Consider the following 27119-nt stretch of genomic DNA (forward strand, 5'->3'; position numbering starts at 1 on the left):
GCTAGCGTAACACTCCCGTAAAGTAAACAGTAGCTTCGCGGGGTCGCAGCAAGGTCCTCCTTTGCTTCGTGCTTAATCTTCGGTGGCTAAACGAAGCACAGTGCCACGCTCTTTTTTTTTAAGGAAGCGTCTCTGCAGATCTGTTGCCGCAAGAGCATGTTCAATTGGAGCTCGGAGTGCTCGCGTGCAATATATATATATATATATATATATATATATATATATATATATATATATATATATATATATATATATATATATATATATATATATATATATATATATATATATATATATATATATATATATATATATATATATATATATATATGTATATATATATAAGTAGTCAAGTAGATCCTCCGTGAGCGGTCACAACGTGGTTTATCTCGACATTTCGGCCTAGAGTTCGGCCTTCATCAGAATACCCTACTCATATATATATATATGAGAAGAGTATCGGTACATGTCAGTTTTAACGAATGGCTATACTGTAACCACGTGAGTGTTAGTTTCAGCCGTGCCTCCCTAACCAAGTAGCACAACGCACCTTTGTCACAAACTAGATATTCATGTTGAAATATTAGAAACCCTCGATACTTGCTATTCGAACGTCGAATCGAATAATTCGATTAGACATTTGTTTTCAATTCGAATTCAATACACGAATAGTCGCACATTTTTTATTCATTGACGTTTCAGCCGGGGTTCGACTTTCATTAGAACCCCTGCCGAAACGTCGATAAGTCGCTTCGCCTGTGCGTATGATTCCCCGTTTATTACCTTGTTTTCACGGACCTTTCAAACCACTTTCTTCTCGTGTACACACACACACACACACACACACACACACACACACACACACACACACACAAACATATATATATATATATATATATATATATATATATATATATATATATATATATATATATATATATATATATATATATATATATATATATATATATATATATATATAAGGGAAAGTAGTGTATATTTAAGGGCTAATTTTTACATGTTTTGACACAATATTAACGAAATCTAACAGAGAATAATGCCAAGGAAAGCATAGGGGAGGTTATTATACCGAATTATAAGGTAAATGTGAAGAAAGAAAAGAGGGTGAAGAGAGATAACTTGCCGTGAGCAGGGTCCGAACCTGCGACCTTCGAATAACGCGTTCGATGCTCTACCACTGAGCTACCACGGCGGCTTCCTCCCAGCCACTTTATTGGGTATATATGTCCATTTCAACGTGGGAGTGTCAGTCAGCGCCATCCGTAGCCATGGCGGCGAGTGTGGCACACTCTTTTATGAGCCTGCGTGGCGTCACGTAGCACGTGAACTTATTACGATCTGGCAGCTGACTAATAGTTCCTCGTATACAACCTAAGGCACCAAGTCTGCCAGTCGCCGAATATATCTTTTTTTTTTTTAGAAACAAGTGTGTTTCTCTCTCTTAGAGGGTGTTAGGCATACAGTCATAAGTTATATTGTAGGCGAGATTTGAGTAATGACAGCGATGAGTTATGAATCGACAGATTGGCCTAGCATTGACAGAAACACATCTATAGCCCTGTCGAGAGGAAAAAAAAAACAATCTTGAAAGAATTCTTATGATTTACTGCGCAGAACACTATATCAAGCATACTTCCTTTGAAATGATTGATGCTGCAGCGCTGCTCTATTCGCCAGTTTCCCAACTCATTGGTACTTCGTAAGGTTCACTCAGGCTGAGTTTTTCTTCTTGATTAATTGATTGCGTATGTGCAATTTGTCTCTGGTGAGATACCTAAATTAATGACGTATATTAAACTGCTTGGTGGCTATTGAAAGAGCAGCTGTTATATGCTGCTCAGCGCTGTTTATTTTTTACCTTTACTTCGCTTTGGATTATATAGAGTGAAAAAAATAAGGGTGATAAACAACAAACAAGCTTTCTCTTGAAGTAAGGCCTTGTTCGGTATTCGCATTTTCTCGCATATACTGACCTCGCGTTTTCAGTTATGACAATTTTGTAAACAACTATGGTTTTTTATTTTCGAGAAGACAAAGCTGGAATTAATTACAGTGTTGCGTGCATCTCCCTTCTTTCTCGAACCCCATGCTGGCTTTTCTTCAAGTAACATTAACCACATGGCTCGGTTATCAACTCTTCTGGCTTCTCATAATTAAAATGACGTGCACATTCTGAATGTTTAGCTAGCCCGACCTAACCGCGGGTCTTACTTCCGTGTACAGTCGTTCATATATAGTTCCTGAAGCAGCACGAAAATGCAAGATGGGGCAGCACTGGCGAGAAATCTTACGATATCACAGGTGCAATTATCGAAGTGTGCAAATCAAGAATATAAATACTGTTGGATGCCCATCAGTGAGCTCAGCAGAGAAGGAAAAGCTATTTTTCTCGCCTGCAGCCTCCTGTTTGATTTGCTGGCCTGTTTGTGTGCTCTCTCTTGTTGCGCACTATAGTAAGTATGCGTGATCAACTGCATACTTACTAATAATATATATATATATATATATATATATATATATATATATATATATATATATATATAATGACACACACACACATACACCCATCAAAAGACACCAAGAAACGCACCGATTAACCGAGATATCGGCATTAAAAAGCATTGACACAAAGGTCGACCAAGCTAATTCTAGGATAAATGCACTCGCTCGTGAGTCGACTCACTAGGATTCTCTCAGACTCAAATTGAGCCGTGAGTTGTAGTCTGAGTGAGTCCGGGTATAGTATTTTGGTGAATTTGAGTCCGAGTGAGTCTCGTTGAAAAAAAAAATTAGTGATTGAGTATGAGTGAGTCTAGCCAAAACGCGGACTACAAATCATGAGTGAGTCCTAGTGAGCCCCACAATTTATGCCAACCTGTGTGTGCAAGTATACCAAGGTATGAGAATGACGATCCAAAACATATGCGTCTAAGTAAATGGCAAGATGAACAGGTACAGCGAGTGAAACTATATGCAGCAAGTCTATGTGTATACATTCCAAGCGTTGCCATCAGAGTGGACTTAAGTCGCGTATATAGAAACGTTGATCTGCAGTGTTTGCACGCGTGTGTGTTTTCGTTTATGATTCGTTGGTTCCTACATGCATGACACTGTGTATCTAGAAGGCCTCATTGTGTTATATATTTACCAGCACACGCGATGCTAAGCAATTGCTAAAGTATATATACCAAGCGAATGCAGGTTGCACTACGGCGCCTTGTGCACAGCTGCTTTACCCAGTCAAAACGCAGCCGTTTTAAAGGAGAATGATGCCCCTACCAGCAATCCAGGTGACGCTTGGCCCGAACTCCCAAAGAAACATGCGCCTGATGAGAGGCATCATACTTCGACATTTAGGGGCACCTCATCAAGACCTCTTAACCTGACGAACGAAGGACAAGTTATCGGCATGGTCAGCACCCTGGTCAGTGCTATGCGCGTGCTGGTGTCGCAACTGCTTGACACCATCACTCAAGTTCTCGCAAGTCTTCAGAAGTCTGCTGCTCGAGAACGCAAGCAGCACCATCGTGGCTTCACCATCGGCAAGATTTTGGGTGCATGGAACAGCGCATACAAGTTAATGCAACGAATGTGCTGAATTGATTAGGACACGGATGTGACTCTCCGTCTGTGATGTTAAGCACATAACTGCCGTTTTATCGACGGCGTGAGTGACATTTCTCTCCTTCTCTCTCTCTAACGTTTATTCCCCTTACCCCCTCCCTATATTGCAAGGTAACCTACCAGACTCAGCCATGGTTAACCTCCATGCCTTTCTTTCATCCTTATTCTCTCTTTTTCTGCTTTGGGAGTTTAAACCCCATAAACCAACCAACCACATATTTCAACCATTTTGTACTGCTACAAAGCGTAAAATCATACATAATATTTAATGAAGAAATCTATAGAAGATCCAGTATATATCGCATCTCAACCTTCTTAAACAAGCTTTTCTATACTTGATCTGTACAATGGCGATTTTCGTCTTCCTTATTTCGTTTGACAAAACCGCGTTACGACATATCGCGACATGGCTTACTGTATAGCAAGAAACCTGCCTTAATACAACCTCGTATAGCGAACGTGCAGAGCGTAGAGCTGAAGCATGATAGCTTCTACAGATAATGCATATATGTCCTTACGGAACGCTAAAACAATTGTTATTCTTAATGAGTTATTCTTATTACGAACTTTAAGAGCACAATTGTGTGGCTCTGTGCGTAAACATGCTGGCCCTAATCTCAACGCATACGCTGACAAAGCGATCTTCTATTCATGGTTATGCAACATAAATCGTTTTTCTTTACCGAAAACACAAAGCAGAAGTATATATAACAACTTGTGTTATAGGCTGAAATATTCATACCACATCCAAACCTTTCTTTTTTTTGTCTTGCTAGTAGAAACGTGCATCACCGATGCTTTTCATGGTGTGTTTAACGACATGGTGACATAATTAAGTTTAGCTTTAGAAGTAAGCGATCGCAGAAGCAGTTTTATATGCAGTGATACACTTAAGCGCACGCACACAAGGACAGAGGATAACAACACAGGCGCTTACTTTCAACTGATCATTTCAACTGGACAACTGCCTTAGTACAGGTAGGGGTCCCAGACTCTATTTCTGTTCATTTCATTCGAAACTATAGCTCAACGATACGATCAATCCTTGTCAACACAGCTCCACACACATCATACTTTATACTGGAAATAAGTCTGTTTTTCCTCTTTCAGGCTGCATAGAGCAGGCGCTTATACTAAAATTCAGAGTCAACCCAAATCCTTGACTTAAGTGTCTGGTATAGTGATGCTCGCACGTTGGGATCTGTATATATATTCCCTGGTGGATTCCTCGTATAGGATCGCCAAATTGGATCTTTGAGGCCACGTAGTAAAAAGCGCGTGGTTGACATATGATCCGCCAGGTGCTGCAACGATCGCACCTGCTCACAATATTTCAATGAACAGCGAGAAATAATTAGCAATAAATATCTCACAGTATGTGAGCCCTTATATTGGTCAATGTTATGGAATATCATATGCACCCATATTTATGACTCTTCACTTGAACTGGAAACATTGACTTTTTTTTTGGTCTTTCGGTAAACCGGCGAAGAGAGAAGAAATGATAGAGAAGGAGAGTTATAGGACGTTATAACCAGTTCAGGATAACCATGTGTGCTACCCTACACGTGGAAACAGGATGTGAGATATTGAAAGAGGAAGATGAAAGAGATGAGAGAGAGAGAGAGAAACCGGAAGTATGTGCAAGCTCGGCCAGAGGTGCTTGCAAGAGCATGAAGCGTGTCAGTCGGTGGTAAGAGCGAGAATAATATAGGTATACCAACTAGTGATGCCATACCTATAGTTTATCCCTAGGCTTGCTCAATAGCGGTCAATGCAATGTTCAACTTTTTTTTTTTTCGTCGGGACAGCTTAGTGCTTTCTCACATATATAGTAAAGTACATCGTACTCTGAATCGTTGAGCATTTTGCTAAACACACATATAGAGATTTTCTGGGTCTGTCAGGGACTTCGCATTTTTTTCTTGAATCTATAGGAAATGTTTGTAAGATTCTTCGGATATTGAAATATGTGACCTCATGACATGTATTGCTTAATTATGATGCTTCTTCATTTTTATATGTCCTATAGATGGCTCTCTGGAATGGATGCGGCGCGACAACTACAATCGCTCGCTCGTCTCGTCAAACTTCTACAGTGGAACGCGCACTGGTTCTCAAACTCACACATATATTGAATATATTGACCTTAACGTATACGACTTCACTAACCATCCGGACTCTCCCGTCGAGATGAAACTTCGTTGTATCGCATGTGGTTGGATGTGGCATTTACGAATGCATGCGTTCATCTCACTGCAGGAATGGCCAACAGTGCGGCATGCAACTCATGCGGCTGTGAGGACACCATTGAAGACATTTTATGCCAACGCCAACCTCATCAAACTCAACAACGCGTTCTCGGAGCCAAACACGATCGTCTTTATACAAGGCTACTGTTCGGAAAAAAAAAAGAAAGACTCCGGGACCTTATAGCCCATGGTTCCGGGCATGCACAAGGACACGGAAGCCAGGTACCTGAAGGCAACAGGACTTCGTGAGCGTCTATACAAACTATACCAGTGCTTGTTTGCGTTTGTGTGCGTGTGTTTTAACAGTCAATTTCCTTTTCTTTCTATCTCAAGTTCTCTCTTCTATTATTCCCACTTCCCCCACGTGTAAGGTAGACAACCGAGCCTATAGCTTGGTTAACCTCACTGCCTTTTTCTTTCATTTCTCTCTCTCTCTCATTCTCTCTCTAAATAAAATGATAATTCTCTCTATACTGCTGTCCTTCATTTCAAATCAGCGGTGGTGTTCTTCTGGTCCGGGTGAAGGCGATCAGTTTTTGGGACGCGAGATGATCACATGTTGGGTACTAGTTGGAGGAGCAAAACCAAACCTTGTCGTCGGAACTGTTTAGCGTGGACGCAAGTATCATAAAGAGCACCCTGAGCGATCACTATTACTTCAGTGTCGCTGCATGCCCCACCCATGTACAGATGTGCAAATTATTTCTATCGAATAACCTCTGAACCTGGAGGGAAGAGAGCGAAAGCAGGTCTGACCGTCGCACGCGATGGTACACGCTCTTGAACAGCGTGATGGAAGGAGACGGGAAGAGTGTTCGAGTCTTTTCAGTCATTCCGTTGCGGCGCTTTAATTAGAACGAAAATAGTGAGAAAAATATTTGGCCACATGGGAAGCTGATCGAAAGTGCACTTAATGGCTATCAGCGAGCAAAAAAAAAAAAATGACCTTCGTAATCAGCTGCGCTTCGTGCAACGCTGATTGCAAATGTGGAAAATTAAAAATTGACCCTACCTCGCAAGCTGCACGTACATTAAAGGGTTTACAGAGTTGCGAATGACTCAAAATATCACAGCTATTCCTTCAGTTGGTGGGAAAAGTAACTTTAGAAATTTGTCAGTCTGTGTAACAACGTGAGCCATCTGCACGCTCCTTCTGCGTAATTATTCCACAAAATGTTCAAAAGAAAAAACTTCAGTGGCTGTTAATATGGTGATCTTTATTTCAGGTATAATTCATACAAATAGGGCCACAGCGCTAATGATGGCCTGAATGAACCTGAATATTGACATAAAAAGGTCATTCATGGGTTTCTATTTGAATCTATTTTTGTGGGATTAATTTGGGATAAACCATTGACTTAAGTTGGCATCACTGGTAAGAACAGACAATGAAGCCAACGAGGGTATACAAGGGGACATTATTCCTTGTTTTTTAGCTGTAGTTATTATTATATGAATAAAAGTATATTAAAGTGGTCAAAAGGGCAACATGGCGCCAGCCGGAAACGAATCCGCAACCTTAGAATAACGCGTCCGATGCTTTACCGATTGAGTTACAGGGGAGGTCATACTCTCATCCACATTACAGGGAGCCCTGAAGTTTCCCATTCTTCCGTTTATTAAACGAAAGAAGAAATAGTATAAAAGGAGTTCGAGCTTTTGTTAACACTTAGGTGGCATTAACTAATCAGTTTACCGATTTTTGAAGGTTTTCGGGAGAAAACGCACACGTGCGAGAGAATTCCGGAGGATATGTGCCAGACGGTAAACCGAGAAAGGTCGGAAGGAGTTTCAGTCTTGACAAGCGCGGTTGTCGAAAGGTCCGCTCCAGCGGACGCCTCCTGTTTACATACCGTGAACAGATGAAATACGCACGAGGGGACATCAGCAACTACGGCCAGCGTATCGTATGTAACCGCGTTGTATACAAGTAGCTGCGACATCAGGCAATAGATTTCCTGAACAGGCTGCATCAGGCTATCTACATCAGACCACACCAGGCTATCGAAGGGGTGTACATCAGTCCGTTGAGAGAGAAGCTCACTGCGACAGAAACCCACTGTGAACGACTGCATCCCATCCGAGACGTGCCCCGCCCTCAGAGCAGCACGTCAAGATGGCACGGCGCTGCTTTGTCGTGCTCTCTAATGGACGGCGGCAGCAAGAAGATCGTTCGAAGGCGATTGACTTACGCGAACACCATCCCTCGGAGATCATACGATTATGGTTGTATCAAAAGTTGTCAATTTAGATCGCGGCTCATGACTGAAAAAAAGCAGCGCTTATCGAACGTTTTCTCCGTATAGCCCCGAAGTGACTTCCGCTCCGCTACACTTGTGCATTTCATTTCTTTCTTCTTTTTCTTGCTGAATAACTGCGAGCACGTGCACGCACACGTGGTATGAGACCCGGCTATCCTACAGTCTAAGAAAAAAAAAAAGGTAGTCGTATGACTCTTTTTTGTGTGAGTCACTTTAAAGAGACGCGTCACCTGTCTTTGGGAATCAATATACTCTCTTATGAGAGCCGTGTGACCTACAAGAGAGTTCACGTGCCCTCTTAAAGGAAGTCATAAACATGACAAGTGAGAACTCACACACACAAAAACAGTCAAAAAGACTCTTTTTTCCTTCTTTACAATGTTATGCCTCCGGGACATTCTTTGACAGCTCTATACAGCATTTTCTTGCGTGCGGAAATTGTATCGGATGATGTAGATTTTGACATGAGTGTTTTGCACATTGCATATTATTTTACCATTTCGAAAACGACCTTTCCTGGCGCATATACTGCACAGGGATGCAATACAGGACGATAAATTTTGTTTGTATACCTTAACCTTAATTGAACAGTCCACGTACAGTGCAAAACGCAACACGAATAAACATGCACTTATACAGGATTTTATTTTAGCCCATTTGTCTTTCGCTGGATGGAATTGAGCTCGCGGCTTGGCATGCACGGCACTCAAGTGCAGCTGTGTGTAATAATTCACTGAGTCACGGACACAAAGTGAAACAGGTGCGCAAGCTTATTTTGTTGCGCGCCCGAATCGAGAGTTTGCTATGCTCTTTCTGTCAGTTGTGTATGTACAATATAACCAAGCTATAAGAATCGCGGCCACAATGTTATGTAATAGCAAGCAACTGTGTCAAATGATGCACATATATGTGGACGGTGCGAGGCTGTGTGCCCTCGCATCGTAAGAAATAATAGTGTGCGGTCGTGTGCGCATATGACCAACGCCATATATAATAGCTGCTCACACGTCGTTGCCGTTAGAAAAAGAGTGATGAGACTGTGAAATTAGGGTTATATATATGCGTGTGCTGATTATTTTTATACGATGTATGTTTCGCCATTCCAATGCAGTACTTCTTACTTGTATAGGCTGAAGCAAACACTCTTTTGGAATAGCTTTAGTAACGAATAACAGCACAATAAAGCGCAATCACAAAGACGCATGTGTTCATGCAGGGCGGACAATGAGCCATGTCCGCAAGTTTTATTAAATGAAACAGATGTATAAATGGGCTAAACAAAGTGGGTATGCTGATGAAGCGATAAAGTCTGTACGCTGATGTGGTAGAGATATATAATAAGACGAAAAGGAGGCCTTAGGAATAACGACACATTATGGAAAACAAGCACGCTTTCTGCATGAACTTCATAAAAGTGTTTTTGTGCATTGCATCGATTCGGTAATTAGATATTTGGGAGCTTTCGTCCCAGCGAATCAGGTTAATGTGCGCCCCTTCGAATGATCTAAAATTCAAAGGTGATGTCTCACTCGTGTAGCATAATCCAGCATGGCAGCAAGTTACGTAATTGTAAAGTGAAGCCATCGAACTCAACATATCTGGAAGCCGCTAAACTTTGCAGCCAAACATTTCCTTATATAGGTTTCGAAAGTTAGCAACGCTGTTCACTGACACGCCAGTAAGAGATTTCCTATAGGTACCGCTGCGATACAGCAGTGACAAAACGCGAGACATTCAATGCTCGCCTGAATGTATACATCGGATAATGTCATTGAAGGGTTGCAGTAAATGTACCTGGAATCAAGTGACCCATAGGTTATCACCAGGAATGAGTACTTGATTGTCGAGATATCGAATGACTTCATCAGAAGCGAATAGATGTAGTCTACCATGCATGTATACATATGACATGCAGTTTAAAATACGAAACCACTGGACTTAAAAGGCAAGTTGACATTATGTGTGCAACCCGTTTGCATCGCGGGTGTCTCTCGCCGATGAACAAATGACTGTCATGAAAACACTTCTGGCCCCTGCATTTAAAGTGCAAAGTTATTTTACGGGTTTGTCCACAATCTTGTCTGTTTTGCAATCCACACTCCTACCATATCCCATTTTCAATGTATACTTCTTCCTAACCATGGTCAACGTCCCCATATTTTGAATATTTGGTACCTCTTGCACAAGGATATCTCAGATTCGTGCATCAAAATGTAGATGCTCAGGATAATGTAATCACACCGCCAACGTGCAATGCCAGAGCCAGGCACAAGCAACAGCTGGCCGGTCACGGCAGCAGCGATACTCACAGTTCAACGCATTGTGTTTACACCGCGTGACTCAGCCCATCGCTTCGCAGGGTCCGGGGTGCACTCACCTCGGTCGCCGTCGAGAAGCAAAGCTTGGTGCCTGCCAGCGCTACCTTGAGCGTCGTGCGCCGCGAGTGGGCTGTGGACCATGGCAGTCGCCGGCAGCTCCGTCAGTCCTCATGCCGCCGCTCCATCGGCTACACCACCGCCGACGGTAAGAGAAACACCGCGCGCTCGTCGTGGTGGCCGTGCAAACAGCAGCTACAACACAACGTCGCCGACGATCAGCAACTTCGCGAAGCGAAGCACCAACGCGCTGGCACCAAGTGGTGGGGACGCCGCACGTCCCGTAGCACGCACGCAGTGATCTGGAGGGGGGGGGGGGGTACCTAGTCCTGCTAGAGAGCCGGAGAGAGTCCCTAGTCCTGCTGGAGAGCCGGAGCGCACGAGTGCGTGTCGAGGTCGCGGCGAGCGTGACGCGTTCTGATGTGTGCGCACGCGAGTCTCGATTCGCGAGCCGAGGAGGAGATCTCGCAGGGGTGTCGAGGGGCGGGATCTGCGGGACGCAATGCCCGCCTCGGCCGGGACCGGTTGGCCGCGCCACAGCCAACCGACGCGCGCTACCGCCCGGCGCCGGGAACCGCCTTCGACAACCACCCACCACGGCCACCTCGACGGTCGCGACCAGGAAAGTGCGTGCAAAGGTTGTTCTTCCTTTCTTGGTGCGTCTTGCCGGGCCTTGAGTCATTCCTTCGCATTTCTTTTTCTTCCTCCAGTTTAGGTTTCGCAGGTCGCGTTGCGATGTGTGCGTTTGAGAATTTGTCCCCGTCGCGTCGAGCCACGCGGGGTAATCGTAGCTGCGCTTCTTCTGACGGCCTGGGAGCGCGTTATCATCGCCGTCGCGCAGCTCAGTCCTCTCCCTCGTTTACTGCTCAGACGATGTCCCGGTGCACACGCCGGCTGATTATAGATAGACAGCGGAATCGCTACAACGACACCAGCGAATGCAGTAGAGCAGGAACAACTGGCAGGTGACAGGTGACACTCCGTGTGCTGTTGTCCACTCCGCGTAAAAGAAAAGAGAGACAACACGCGGTAGTGAAGCTGTCACTCGAGCTAGGGCAGCATCGATTACGGGAATTACATCTTCCCTGGGAATGATCGGCCCCTTCGAACGGGACAGATGTACTGTAATTTGCCGAGATTCGCCGCAGCAACCAGAAATTGCCGCCCCGCGTGCAGCTAAGCCTAATCGTCGAAGTGGGGAAGTCTCTGTTCTCCGTGGGTCCCGACGTGATTTCGCCGAATGCAGTCTGCGACAGTTATGGGCATCGCGCATCACTATTTCACCTTGCAACGAACATCTTATCAGTACATCCGAGGCTTCTTAGCACAGCTTCTTTTTGTAGTTTCGCACCCTACAATCAGCGCCGGCCTTTTTGATTGACATTTCTGGTCACCTTCGACAACTGGACGCCGTCGAAGTTTGGGGTTCGAAGCTGTACGTTGTTTCTCGCGATGGTCATTGAACCTCTTTCAAGGTTCTTCCCGGCAAAATGCCGCAGGCTTAAAGGCGGAAGATTTACTGCAAAGTCCAGAAGTTATCATTACAACACAGCGGTGCTACTTCATGCAAAGCGATTCCCACGCTTCAGCGAAAGAAATATTGAAAGCCAGAACGACTGGCCCCACAGGAGATGGCGCAGTGACTGTTGCAGCAAATGCAGACTGGAACGTTTCCTTCGAAAATCTGCAAGGTTATCTCATTCGTACGCCATTCTGTTTAGATAACATCGCAGTTGAATGCAAATAGTTATGTAGTGTAACTAACAAAGGAATGTAAATAACAATATTGTTTCAGCATGTTTCCTGTTGTACTAATGAAAAAAATTGCCCGCAGCTTCCCTCGGGGGAACACTGAGGAGGATGCGGACCATATAATTGGTTAACGGGGTGTTAAAGTGCGACTTACTTGGGTCGATGGCTAAATTGGTTAACGTGGTTGTGAAATGGGGTGTTAAATTGCGACTTACTTGGGTCGATGGCTAAATTGGTTAACGTGGTTGTAGGAGGGGGTGTTAAATGAGTGAACACGTACACACGTATGCGAAAGGGCGGCGCTGGTCGAAGGGACGTCGATCATTGTGTTTGTGGATTCGTTGGAATTCATTCCACCACGACCTTGGACGTCGACGCGCCGTACAAACCAACCGACGAGCGGCAACTGAGCGAGCGAGCGCCGACCTTGAGTATATATACAGCACGACGGCGCATGCACTGTCAGCTGTTGAATGTTCTCGAAGCGCGACGCCACATGCGCGTCCACTGGAGAATCAGGAGCATTGTAGATGTCGAACGCGGTGTGTAGAGGAGGAAGGGTGCACAGATGGTGGAGGAGTGAAGCGCGCGCGGTGTGTAGAGGAGGAAGGGATGCACAGATGGTGGAAGAGTGGGCGACGGCGCGACACGCATGCGCGCGCGTCAGCTGTCGGATGTTCGAGAAGCGGTGCGGACGGCGCGGACGGCGCGGACGGCGCACTACAAGGCGCGAGTATAAGATGCTTCCGCATCTAAAACCCACCTGATTGGACTTCAAAGGCGATGCTCCTCCGCTTGCTGATTTAAGCCGGCCAACGCGCGTCAAGCTATGTCAGCGCTTTGAATCACGAGGAGGAAGAGGAAAGAAGAGGTGAAGTGGAGGAGGGGGTATACGTAGCCAAAAAGTTGCTATACGCTGCTGTGGGTCAGAGAAACATTGCTGTGAAATATGCATAGTGAGACACACCAAGATTTTTTTTTTTATTGCTCTGAAAACTCAACAATTTGAAAGAGGCTGAGTGAGGTCACTCTTCTTGAAGCTGCGGCTTTGCATCTTTTTTTTTCTTACGTCTATATTTCCGTTCGTACAACTAATTGTGTTCTTCAGCCGATCATTTAGAAGTTCGATGACGTGAACTTCCGGCTGCTCACCACTTCTTCCATAATTTACCACTATTTAACATACGTAATTGCTACATTATTCATGCACTACTACTGTTATTCTTAACCATGGCAGTGACTGATGAAAGCTAAGCTGTAAACGATCTTAAACACTGCATGTTTGCAAACGCGGTGGTGTTATAGAGCACACGTCTCTTTACATACAGCTGCTACCTCTGTGGCCTCAAGTTAGAAGTACATCGACACGATCTTTAAAGAGGTAACAAAATGCCCGCTGCTCGCTATTCTATGAAGTCACAATATTTTATTGTTGTATTTTTTATTGCCTAATCAGGGGCCTTTAATTTCTAAAAAAAAATGAAGCAACGAAGCTGGGCGAGAATTCGAATAAGGAAGTTGTCGATCACTTTAGATGCGAAGGGTTTGATGGTCGAGCTCAATCCGGTGTGCGGCACGACCACCCGTACACAGTGCATGCGTGCCCTCCCTTATACGCTCCCTCCTCTCGGCTCGCAACACCGACGCAGGCAGCGTCTGCTAACCTGCGCTCACTCTCTCCTATATCTCTTCTCTTCGCATCCCTCCCGGCATCGTTTCACCCCCCATTGCGCATGCGCGTCTCCCTCTCCTCCTACGCTCCCTTCCCCCCTTTTTCCTCGATACGCCGACGCAGGCACAATCTGCTAGCGAGTTTTCTTATTGAAAAAAAAAAAAACCATCTATTTGCGTTGCCGCGCTGCGTAACCGTTCACCAGCCACCCCGTATGGCACTGTATCTTGACCTCCAAGGTATATACTGCTGGTGTCAGATTTCTCTTTGTTTAACAACAAAAGTTCGCAGCGTGCGCGTTAACTAATTGCGGACTGCGAGACTCTTTTTACAATTGGAGCTTTCTGTTCATTGCTATGGAGAACGAGATGTTATTATTGGCCATTAGCAGCGGTCGGCATGTTCCAGTAGAAAACACCGGTCCATCACTGCGTGCTTTGCACCTCCTCAGGTTTCTCTCTTTTGCAACGCCGCGATGAGTGCCAGCGTCAACGCCGCCGCCAGTGTGAGCTATAGTGCCCACTTCGCATCTGCACATGGTTCACAGGGAGATGGTGTAATTTTTGCATAACATTCAATTAGAAGATTTCTAGCTTTCTGCGCAATAATTATTAGCGTTCTTATACTACAGATTGCCGCGAAATAAAAACAAGAATACTGTATGCCCATTTGCATGCCGTGATGGCAGTGCTCCCTAACGTTCATGCTCCCTTGGCGGCTGTTCATGACAGCGATAAGCGAAATACGTGGTTTTTGCTTGTGCTGCTGACAGAAAACCATGAGTCATCGCATAGCCACCATCAATGTCGCTGCGCTGTTGAGGCAGCACAGCGAACCAAATTCGCAAGTGCAACGTTAGGGAGCACTGCAAGAAAGGTGCCCCTAAGGCGTCCAAGCGGGCATGTCACACGGTATATTTTTTGTATTTCGCGGGTTTCTACCGTAAGCATAAAAACGCCAATAATTAATAAATATAGAAAGTTAACAACCTTGTAATTGGACGTTTCGTACACATATATGTACAACTTTCTCGTTCATATATGTTGCCCAGCTTCATTGCCTTAAAGATTAGTTAGTTAAACATACCAACTAAGATATTAGGAAAGAAACAAAAAAGCCACTTACTCAATGCAATAGTCAGCAAAATTCGATTAGTAACGCCGCTAAAGTGCTTCGCCATATTTTTAAAGACATGCATAAAAGTTGGGGCAAATGCTGTATGCTGCACAGGTACACCTCGCAAAGAGCCACGATAGAAGCGATCGCTCCTGGCATATCTAGTGAAATAAAACAATAACAACGCCGCCGAACATTTCAATCGGTGTTATCTTTTAGCTTTTTCACAATCCAATTACCTCGTGCCACCTCTGCAGAAAACACTCCGCATGCCTGAAACCATTGGGGTCATCCTTTTATAGTTCAATTTTCGCGATGGAAATTGAAAATAAAAGCCAGATAATAATACCATTCCGTCACACTTATCCATGCTAATATATGAGAAGCTCGAGGAGGCGACATGACAACATAAGCTGCTGCTAAATTCTACGCCTGCTTCTGTATACATTACCATCACCCTATGACCAAAACACGACCACGACACGGCGGAATACATAAAATGGCGTGAAGACCACATTCGAGCACATCGATGAAGCTATGAGTGCAAGGAGTGTTAGAAGAAAAGAAGTATGGGGTTGTTTCGTTTATTTTTTTTTCTATTACCCCACGATAAGTGTATGTGTACGCATATATTACCGAGCAACGCAAAAGCAATGTTCGTGATCATGTTATATATGCTTTCCTCTGTACGCACAATGATCCAGAATCATTCGAAACTATATGTGTATCCTTCAGTGTGCGAATATCTCAATTCAAACAAAGAATAATTAAATAAATGAATAAATAAATGAGGAAAAGACAACCTTGTAAGGCGTATTTGCAATAGGGGTGTGATTTCCCGGTTTCCAGAATACACCAATTTTAAACACATTTGGCGTTGCATGCATGCTTACTAATGGGTCATCATGTAAAGAAAATTCGGCCGATCCCCGGCATTGCGGGAATGGGTTTCATTCTAAGCAGTCGGTGAGTGCTGCTGCCTTTTTTGGGTATGAGTCAATCGTTAAGAGGCAGTTCACCATGGTTTCGTATATTGGAGTAGTTGAAGTAATTGTGTGCACATTGTGCACGCTTATCAGGCACGTCGTCACTGAGTTTAAACTGTAACTCATGGTCTGCCGCAATGTCAGCACTCACATTCAAGCACAGGCATCCGTCTTATCGAAAAGAAATGCGCCTGCGGTGTGATGATGTGAACAAGCGATATGTAACTTTCATAAGCATACTTTTCCGGGGTCGAGACATCACTAGAATATCGCTTGCTAAGTCACGAGATTGCACATGAAATCTATGTTATATGGTAATGAAAGTGGAGCCAACGATAGAACCACAGTCGAGGCTGATCCAACATAATATGTGTATCATATAAATGTACATATATAGATAATGAGTGTTACCTTGCTATATTATCAGTTAGGCAGAAGTGCAACCACAGCTTACATTGCATGGACATAATGCCAGTATAGGAACTTCTTACAAAGTAGTAGTTCTAAAACCAGGGATGACGCTGTGGTAGAATCATTGACTGCATGCTATACGCGGAATGCCTGGGTTTGATTTTTGCTGGGATTATGATTTTTAATCCTTATACTGGTTGGGTGAACGCGGCTGAAGCCACATTTTCTTGACGCCCTTGAGTTAAAATAACCAAGTCTGTTCACGTTGTTTCTGCACTCTAAGCCGAAATTTGGCAAAGTTGGACTAACTGCACTAGTTAAACCAATGGACGAACGGTTCGTCCAACAGGGACTAAATGTGTGACAATGCGTGTCTTGCGCAAACGCCCGGCAATGAAGGGACCAACGGGGAGGGCAACTGCGCCGCGATCGCCTCCTGTCGATGCTGCACTGCAATGCTCGGCGTGGTCGGCGATCATGAAAACAAGTTAAATAGGCTATACGCCACTGTGAAAGTAAAGCACTATGAAACGAATAGAAGATGTTATTAGAGGAAAGTAGTACAACACGCTGTCAGTGCACACAGCAAGTGCCCTCGCGTTTCCACTATGCCGGCACGGGCGAGTCGAAGCCAAGTGAAAGTCTCCGCAAACACGGGCAATGCCGACAACTCGCTTTAATGTGCTGAATAAGTTCGAACTACGGTGAACACTGACAATGCTAATAAAGGTAAGCTGTTCATCAGCGGTCGTGTACCCACACAGTGACCACAACTTCAAAGCGATATATAGAAAAAGTAGGCTTCGTACGTCATCGGTATCAAGCTGGCTGCCGGTGTGAGTGCATTGCCGGCACAAGCGAAGGCAACGTCGCGTACAAGTTCACAAAAATAGTAGCTCAGGCAAACTCATGTCTTTTTATCCATGCGACAATCGTTATCGAAAATCCAACGTGTGGGCGATCGCGGATACGACTAATCGTGCGGCCAGCGGTACACAGGTTCACGATGAAAGAACCGTGCCTGCGAACGGTCTCGTCGCTGTAAGTATACAGATATCTACATCACTCCGTAAGACACAGCGAACATGGGGCACTTAGCTATTGTTCATTTGTGACTATAAAATAACGACGACGAAAATTTCACGCGAGCCGCATGTTGCGATCGCCGGTGGTCGCTTAGCCGTACTCGTCGTAAGCCTAGCGACGCCGTAGGCAAAACGACACGGTATGGCATCGGCGGGGCGCCTGCGGCTGCTTCGCCGGCTTTCCCGCACAAGCGCCGCTGCTATGTTTGTGTTTGCGGACTCGTGCGCCAGCACTGCGAACGCTGGTTCGGCCGACATGATCGAATACCAGCTGATAATTCGTAGTCTCGGGCTGGAAGCATGTTGAATATTAGATGGATCCATATTAAAAGATTGGTGCGCATCGGTGCTACGAATTAGCCGATGTAAATTTTCGCGTTACGGTATCAATGTTTATTGTTTTTTTAAGCCGAGTAAAAGTCGCCCACTGGCACTAGATGGGAGGTCAAAATACTGTGCTATATATACCCGAGAGTCTGTTCTTTGTAGTACAGCGCGGGCAGTCAGTGTTTGCGGTGTTTTACTTTGAAATAATAGTGCGTATGTATGTATGTGTGTGTGTGTTGCATTACTAATATACTATGATCTTCAGTGCTGATTAAATTGGAATAAACATCAAATGTACTGCATAAACGCAGTGTCGCCATTTTTTTTTCTCCATTGGTCCAGATGGTTCAACTGTTAGTCCCGCTGGATCATTCTACTGGGGCAAACATTTAAACCAAGTGGAGTAAGTGCTTGGGGTAACAGTTGAGCCCTTGCAGTTACTCCCGCAGTTAGTCCAAAATTGGTTCAAAATCTGTGGCAGCGCATTTAGACCCCTAAAGGACCAATGGCATACCCCACTTTAGTCTTTTTCGGCTTAGAGTGTGGGTAAATATAAAACCATGAATTACGTTAGGCGCACCAACATATCGCGACAGGTATGTGCAAGACGTGGCTGTGGAAAAGGGTTTCATGACATCTGCAGGACAGAATTTGAATTTCGTGTAAGTGGTGTCATAATCACATATATAGGTTCGTACCCTGACGCCCTCCAATGGAAATTTCGGTCTATACAGTATAAGCTAATAGACGACCACGAGAGCGCACTTAGATAGATAGATAGATAGATAGATAGATAGATAGATAGATAGATAGATAGATAGATAGATAGATAGATAGATAGATAGATAGATAGATAGATAGATAGATAGATATCCTCGAAGCAAGCTCCAGCCTGAATTTTATTTGGGGGGGGGGCATCTTTTGAAGGCCTTGAAAAACCTGCACTTTCATTATTTAGTCTTGGCAAAACACCCCCTTCTATTCGAATTTAAGTGGGGAGGGATAGGGCCTGTTTCAAAGTGTATTTGGTTAGCTAACGAATGCTTCGCATTTAAACGAATGATGCACAACATTAACTGGCGAAGCAAACGAGTGATAACTTGAAGCCAGATCACCCTGGAGCCAGTTGCCACGATAAATTCTTTTTGGAGGATGTGAAGTACTTCATCACGCAGGAAATCTTCAGAGAGAACACTTTAGGGATAGCGTGATTGAGTGAGTGAGTTAGTGAGTTAGTGCAAACGAGAATGTCACTAAGTGAGAAAGGGGCACATATATACTTGTTTCCGAGTCGCAAGTATTTCGATCACACATGGCCATCACGAACATTAACCGAAATGTGTTCATATTTCTATATAATTGCGTAAATGTCTTGCATATATTTGTGTAAGGAAACAAGCTCGAGGGAGTTTGGCCTGCTCATCGAATGAAACTAACCTGAAATGCGCGTGGGGTACTACATCGGTCGAGGTATACCAGCTGCATTTTCTACTCGTGCGCAAGGCAGGACAAGGGACACACAATAAACATGGTGATGAAATATTGCACCGAGCGATGCACACGTCATTTTGTGCTGGTGGCTAATACTCATCCGTATGCACTGCGTACACCGCGACAGAGAAGAAGATGAATTTGGCATTCCATGGCACTCATCTTGGACAACATTATAATAAGGAACCAAGCGATCTTTGTTTAGGCTAACATGGTCTATTGACACGTCTCGTGTGACGTCATGAACAGCAGATTTTCGGGTGAACTAATGGGCGTGTCGGTATTGCATAATCCGATGTAAATGGCGCGGAGAAGACGACGGACGATAAAAGAGACACACACACAAGACGTCTAGCCGCAAACCACGAAGGTAAACATGTCGATTGCCACATTACAGTGTGGTCTAAGATATTCCCCTGTCGCGTGGCAAAAAGTACGTTGGCGAAACTCAGCAGTCGAGAGGCTCAGATATATCAATGCAACAATATTGGGAATGGCAGAGAGGGTCACCTGGCAATACTTTGCAGAAATCACAAGTGTGTACCAGAATTTAGTACATGCTATGTGATCGCCAATAGTCGAAATAAGTAGAATATAGAATAATAATTTAGGCAAAAAAAAAGCCCCGCCACGGTGGTCTAAGGTACTCGGCTGCTGACCCGTTGGTCGCGGGATCGAATCTCGGCTGTGGCGACTGCATTTCCTATGGAGGCGGAAACGTTGTAGGCCCGCGTGCTCAGAATCGGGTGCACGTTGTTATGCCAGCGAGTCCTCGTCAAACGTCCGTGCCTCTGAAACCGGCAATCTGGGTCAAGGCCAGCCCGCAGTCCGCCGGGCGCGAACAACTCCACGGCGTGAACACGCGCGGCGCATCTCTGGCCCACGTGCATTGAGTCAGTTGCGCACGTGACAGCGAGCCGGCGTCCTCATGTCTGGTGGTCTGACGCATCGCGCGGCGAACCTCATTGGAGGAGTCTGCTCTGACGACCAGCGGCGCTTCTGATTGGACGTTTTGGTTGGACCCGGTGCAAATAAAAGAAGCCCTGCGGCGTGTCGCGATCAGCGGTCTTAGGCGAAAGGCTGAACTATGTGTTAGAGAGAAGAGCTCGGCTCTTCGAGTCTCTGTCGGCCCCAGTGCCGAAATTGTAACGCCTCTGTATATATGCTGTACATAAACCTTGTTTGACTCACCGTCGTCTCGTCCGCTCGTCTGATCAGCTCTGCGCAGAAGCAGTCGCGAGCTGAGAAACATACGCTACCAAACGGCTGGTGACCTTCCCGGCGGAGTCGGAAGCAGTGGCGCCTTCGGCACCGTGTTGGCGTCGCCGTCTTTCGCAACAGTGGTGGCTTCGGCGGGATCGGTCCGTCGTTCGCAACAGTGGAGGTCAGCGGCGGGATTTCGGAGGTGGCTTCGCAACAGTGGTTGGCAGCTGCGGGATCGGCCGGCGTCAGCGACATCGATGCGGTGAGTGCCTGATGTTTTCCCCTCAGTTCACCAGACTACTCTAGCTCAGGTTGTAGTAGTTTAGAGAAGGGCTGTGTGAAGCATTAGAGTGAGCTTTGATCGTTTCAAGCAAAGTCGAAGTGCTTTGAAACCAAAGTTAATGCGGAGGGGGTAAACACGGGAGAGTTAAAAGTTGCTTGCGCGTCTTGCTAGTTGACTTATAGTGGGTACGGCAAGTAAATTGTTAACAGGGGCAAACAGCAAGAGGCTAGTGTGAACGATGGAGAACCTTAAAGTGAAGGAACTCATCGAAATTTGTGAGGAACTTGGCATTACTTTGGGCCGTGCGAAACGAAAGCAAGCGATCCTTGAGATCATGAAGGATGAGGGAGTGTCGGCTGAGGAAGTCGATGAGGCCTGGGTGGATATTAAAGCACGCCGTGAGGAGGCTGAAAGGCGAGAAGTAGAAGCTCGCGAACGCGAAGAAGCTGAAAGGCGAGAACGTCGCGAGCGCGAGGAGGCCGAGAGACAGGAGCGTCTCGAGATGAAACGAATAGAATTGGCAATCCTACAGTGTTCGCAGGCGCCTAGCGTAGCTTCTCCGACGATTCAGGTCAGCGGTTTTAGAATTCGGGACCAACTACCACCGTTCGTAGTAGGCGAGGACATGGCGAAGTATCTCGTCAAGTTTGAACACGTCTGTGAGCGAAACGCTTTGGAGCGGCCTCTTTGGGCGCGGAACCTGCTAGCTCTTCTTCCCGGCGAAGTGTCCGACGCGATAACTTGCTTGTCGAGGGAAGCGTTTGAGAGCTATGACGAGGTTAAGGAAGTGCTCTTGAGACGTTATAAGTTGTCACCCGAGGCTTTCAGGCAAAGGTTCCGGTATGCTAGAAAGGGGAATGAGTCACACGTTGACTTCGCGTTTCGTCTTAAAGCCGATTTGATTGAATGGCTCAAGGGCGAAGGTGCTTATGACGACCGCGATAAAGTGGTGGAATGCGTTGCACTGGAGCAATTCTACCGCTGCATCGAGGAGAATGTCAGACTTTGGCTGCAGGACAGACTTAGTGAAGTACAGCTAAACAAGGCAGCAGAGTTAGCTGAGGAGTATTATACTCGCCGAAAGTTGCACAGCAGGGCAGTGCGCGTTGAAAAATATGAGAGAAAAGAGGGCTTTTCAAGGAAACCTGATCAACGGAAACCCGTTCCGCACCGTAATTTCAAAAAGGACCCGTCTCTTACGAAGGACAGTGTAGGGGAAGGGCAAGCAGAAGCGGAGAAATCGAGTGAGGTTTCTACCACACAGGCATTTGAATCGGAAAACAAACGGAAGCCGCTAATCTGCTACAACTGCAAAAAGGAAGGGCACATCGCGAGAAACTGTCAGGAAAAGTTTGCCTTCGCAACGATCCGAGAATCAGAAAAAAACATTCGGTTGTTGGAGCCGTATCTCCAAGAAATTAGGGTCAATGAGAAAACGTGCCGAGCACTTAGAGACTCAGCGGCAACCATGGATGTTGTCCATCCTTCATTGGTGTCTCCGGATGACTTCACAGGAGAATGCGCGTGGATCAGGCAAGTCGCCGAGGAGCAGAGTGTTCGCTTACCAATCGCCACGGTTGTCATTGAAGGCCCGTTCGGTGAGCTTCGCACCGAAGCGGCTGTGTCTGCCGCGCTAAATGATCGTTTTCCTTATCTTTTCTCCAACAACTCGGAGCAGCTTCTCAAAGAGCAGGGCAAATCGTTCTTCCCCAACTTAGCGTGCATGGCTCTCACGCGATCGCAAGCGCGAAAGCTTTCGCGGAAGCTTGACTTGGTTCCATGCGGTCAACTCTCAAGTGACCTTGTCGGCGGGTCGACGGAACCCCAGAAAGGAAAGTTTCCGCATGAGTCATGTGAGCAGTCACGCGAGCGGCCCGTCGCCGAACCTAGCTGCGCGGTTTCCGGAGAAAGGGGAGACGACATGGCGCCATTGAATCAGAGCGAGAGGGCTGCAACGCTCTCGCCTGTAGCGGAAAGTTGGAGCGAGCTGCCGAGAGTTGATCGAGAGACGCTCATTCGAGAGCAGCGTGAGGACCTCTCGATTGAAGCGCTAGTGGAAAGCCAAATTGAAGCGCTAGTGGAAAGCCAGAAAAACGCGGCAAAAGTGCTGTCGAAGGAGCACTACGAGAAATCGGGGAGGAGGCGCGCTTTTGAAGTTGATAATCAGGTAATGCGGCTGCAGCCATCCAAAAGGAACAAGCTTGAGGTTGATTGGGAAGGGCCCGCCAAAGTATTATCGAAGCCTTGCGATACAACTTATGAGGTGCAAGTAGGAAGGCGGCAGAACAAAATTTACAACTTGATGAAACCCAATGTTAAACATCAAGCGGCCGTACATCAGCTGTTGAAGGCTTCAGAGGAAGAGGAAGCAGAAAATTTGAGTTCTAGTGAGGTGATCGAAGGGGGATCGAAAGTAATCCGGGAGCAGATAAACCTAGAGCCTAGCTTAAATGAAAGAGGACCTGAGAAAGAGGACCTGAGAAAGATTGTTTCCGAGTTTGGGTATGTGTTGTCGGACCGTCCCGGAGACACGACGGTGATCGAACCCGATATCGAGCTAAGCGGTGAGGAGTCAATCAGTAGCAAGCCGTATCGTTGTTCCCCTGTGCAACGTCGAAAGTGTGAGCCGCTCTTGGTGCCGCATAGGTATCGTCGCCTAAAAGTGGCCGGTTACTGAGGTGGAGCATGTTGCTCCACAGCGCAACTTTGACGTTCGCTAAAGCAAAAAAAAAAAGGGAAAGGTAAACGTTAATGCAGGTGTATTGAGCAGTGCGTTCCAGCTAGTACCTTCTCAACCTTTCGGTTTCTGGCTGGCGATTCGGGGCAAAATTTTGACCTCATCACGACCTGGGCTGAGCGCTCTCGTTCAGAGTGATCTAAAGGGGCCAAATTTGTGGTATTCTAATCTGTTACGTTGTTGTACGTGGGAAAAAAAATTGAGTTGTCATTTTAAGGGTCTTTTGTCCCACATGTGCCTCTTGATGTAGAGGGAACAAAATTCCGATAGACACGTAGATAGGTATGTGTTGTACTATACTTTGTCTGGTGTTCTGTCGGGTGACCGAAGGCACTTGCGTGTGTCGTGTGTTGTCTGTTGTCGATCCGTTCTTGGCAAGTTGCAGAACCATCGACAAGTGCTGAAACCGAAGATGGTCAGAAGAGACGAGTGAAGCTGGTCAGCAAGTTGTGGCGACAAGCCCGTGGAGCTGGGATCCGTCGTCAAAATGGGATGTGTTCCCGGAACAGTCTGGAGCTGTATTCTCCCCATGGCCATGGAGGCGAACCTGGAGGGACCGGGCGAACGAGCGCACCTGACATCCGAGCCCCGTGGAAGCAGCTCGTCTTTCCGGTGCATTGTCTGGCGGCGGGGGTGCTGTTATGCCAGCGAGTCCTCGTCAAACGTCCGTGCCTCTGAAACCGGCAATCTGGGTCAAGGCCAGCCCGCAGTCCGCCGGGCGCGAACAACTCCACGGCGTGAACACGCGCGGCGCATCTCTGGCCCACGTGCATTGAGTCAGTTGCGCACGTGACAGCGAGCCGGCGTCCTCATGTCTGGTGGTCTGACGCATCGCGCGGCGAACCTCATTGGAGGAGTCTGCTCTGACGACCAGCGGCGCTTCTGATTGGACGTTTTGGTTGGACCCGGTGCAAATAAAAGAAGCCCTGCGGCGTGTCGCGATCAGCGGTCTTAGGCGAAAGGCTGAACTATGTGTTAGAGAGAAGAGCTCGGCTCTTCGAGTCTCTGTCGGCCCCAGTGCCGAAATTGTAACGCCTCTGTATATATGCTGTACATAAACCTTGTTTGACTCACCGTCGTCTCGTCCGCTCGTCTGATCAGCTCTGCGCAGAAGCAGTCGCGAGCTGAGAAACATACGCTACCAAACGGCTGGTGACCTTCCCGGCGGAGTCGGAAGCAGTGGCGCCTTCGGCACCGTGTTGGCGTCGCCGTCTTTCGCAACAGTGGTGGCTTCGGCGGGATCGGTCCGTCGTTCGCAACAGTGGAGGTCAGCGGCGGGATTTCGGAGGTGGCTTCGCAACAACGTTAAAGAACCCCGGGTGGTCGAAATTTCAGGAGCCCTCCACTACGGCGGCTCTCATAATCATAGGGTGGTTTCGAGACGTTAAACCCCACATATACCAATCAATCAATTGAGGCAAAAAAAGATTATTGAAGCATGTGATGCTTGCGTGAGCGTGGCATTGATATCTACATTGTAGAGAGAGATTTTACATTGCTGAATGCGACAGCGCAGCGATGAAATGTGACAGCGCTGTCATGGCATAAATAGCGCCCATACTTTTCTTTAGAAAGAAACGTTGTCGAAAGGCACATTGCGTGTTTCTCATCTCGTTCATCGTCTTCCTTGCGCCTTTTACCTCGTATGAAGCAGATTTTCGCCATGAGTTCCAAACGTCCATGGCGTCCGCGATTACGTCAGAACACTATACGTTATGGCCCACTCATTTCCTTGCGCCCCCCCCCCCCTCTTTTTTTTTTTTTTTGCAGTGACATACCTTACTACGAGATTGTTAGGTCTATCAGATTCTCATTCGGTGTCTTGCTGCCACACTCCTGGTGTACGCCTTTACGCCGTTTCTTGGCGTTCCACAAAGATGGCGGCTGCAATGACGTCAGTGGGAACTTTCCGCGTGTACTTGAAATCGTCACTGTTTTACAAGAAGGACGCTCAGCGTTAACGTTCAAAGAAAGCGCTGTGATGGCAGTGTGCTAATATTGCCTGTGTGGCGGGAACCAAAGCCGCCACCACAGTTTCTTGTGCAGCTGCATTTTGTAATTGCCTCCTATAAATAATGTCGATTGTCCGCATTCCTCTCTATATTGTCAACAATGGAAGATGGTCAAGAAATGCATAAACAATGTGTATACAGCACAGTATTTTAGCGAATTACGAAATACGGCTGGGAAATACGGTAGCGCACCACTCTTCCTTTTTTTTTTTTGCTAGTTGCGTTTTGCCGTTCCTAATTCCAGCGAAGCAACCCAAACACCCAGATTGTCTTATATTTTATTTACAGCAGGGTTACATGCCTCATTGTTGCCTGTCAGCCTGCGCGTTGTAACGAAGAACCTGTCACTCAGAGGACGCATGCACTGTCCCTGAAACTGCAGGGGCGTCTATAAAGCACAACGAGCGAGGAAAAAGAAGGAGTGACACGGGAATACCGTATACTGTGTTTCCGTTCCGTATAGTTCAGTAGGGATAGAGAAAGATATAAAGAGCAAGGCCTGGTGGTTAGCCAAATATTAGCATCCGGTTTGCTATCCAGCACGGGGCTGGGGAAATAGGAGCAATAAATATGGTGCACAGAGAAAGAGATATTTAAATAAAAGAAAAAAAAAACGTGTGCGCACACACAGTATCACAAAAAAAAATGCCTGGCCTGCACGTAACGCGCAGCAACAATCCCAGAGCGAAAGCTGGAAGAGTGACTTTTCTAGTCATTTTTAAACGCTCTCGTGGAAACTATACTACAGCTGAGTCGTAACCACTATACTCCATAAATCTTCATATTTTCGGAAAGCAAGAAAGCGTCCAACAATTTTCGTAAATTCTTCATTCTTCGGAGAAGTGATGCATCCGCTACACTCCTGAAAGGCATTCTGCGCACTTTTTTGGTGCTGTGAATGGTGGCGATGTAGAGCAATGTTAAAGTCTTTTGTAACTGGTTGGAAGCATTTAACGACCCACTCGCAACGCAATACGTAGTGCGTGAAGCCTGCTTGTTACTTTACTCTTCTGACAATGTCTGGATTGATAAACGGCACTCTGAGAACATTAATGAGATAAGTTTCACTATCATAAGTTTATTATTAGCGGAGAAAATCAATCAAGATTGAAGGTTCATTTTCATCTTTCGTGCTGAAATATTCGCACGCGACGTCAAACATTTCAAAAATTTTCCATTTTCATGACGCTTGCTCGATTAAATTTCGTGAAAATTCGTACGCTAGGCCTATAGCACCCACAGATGACAATGTATACTTCATTTTTATTGATTAGAAGCTATAAGTAAAATTCAGTGGAGGCATTTAATATCTATAACGTCACGCCGTGCTTGGTGCGGGAATCTCCAGGTATACAGCGCCTCCATTAGCATTTTCTTTTCGCACGTTTTGTCGCTTACCAAGCGACAGAACTGCTGTGTCTCGTGATAATCGTGGCATTTTAGGCATTCCGAAAGTGTACTTCCCTAATACACAGAAACAATATTTTCTCTCTAGTGTCCATCTCTCTCTC

The 27119-nt window shown here is 46.0% G+C and overlaps 1 protein-coding gene across 2 annotated transcripts in view; it reads right to left on the reverse strand.

Annotated features, from left to right (window-relative positions):
- LOC119178373 (uncharacterized) overlaps positions 1–27119 on the reverse strand; it is a 148319-nt gene that overhangs the window by 119228 nt on the left and 1972 nt on the right. Inside the window, exon 1 of one of the 2 annotated variants that reach the window (XM_075888685.1) lies at positions 10536–11074. The exons of the other annotated variant lie outside the window; for it this stretch is intronic. Within the exon in view, the coding sequence (XP_075744800.1) occupies positions 10536–10617 (82 nt within the window). The 5' untranslated portion in view covers positions 10618–11074. Of the gene's footprint in view, positions 1–10535; positions 11075–27119 lie in introns of those variants that run through there. 2 annotated transcript variants of the gene reach the window in all.

The sequence above is a fragment of the Rhipicephalus microplus genome, chromosome 1, assembly GCF_043290135.1.
Source record: "Rhipicephalus microplus isolate Deutch F79 chromosome 1, USDA_Rmic, whole genome shotgun sequence".
Classification (NCBI taxonomy): domain Eukaryota; kingdom Metazoa; phylum Arthropoda; class Arachnida; order Ixodida; family Ixodidae; genus Rhipicephalus; species Rhipicephalus microplus.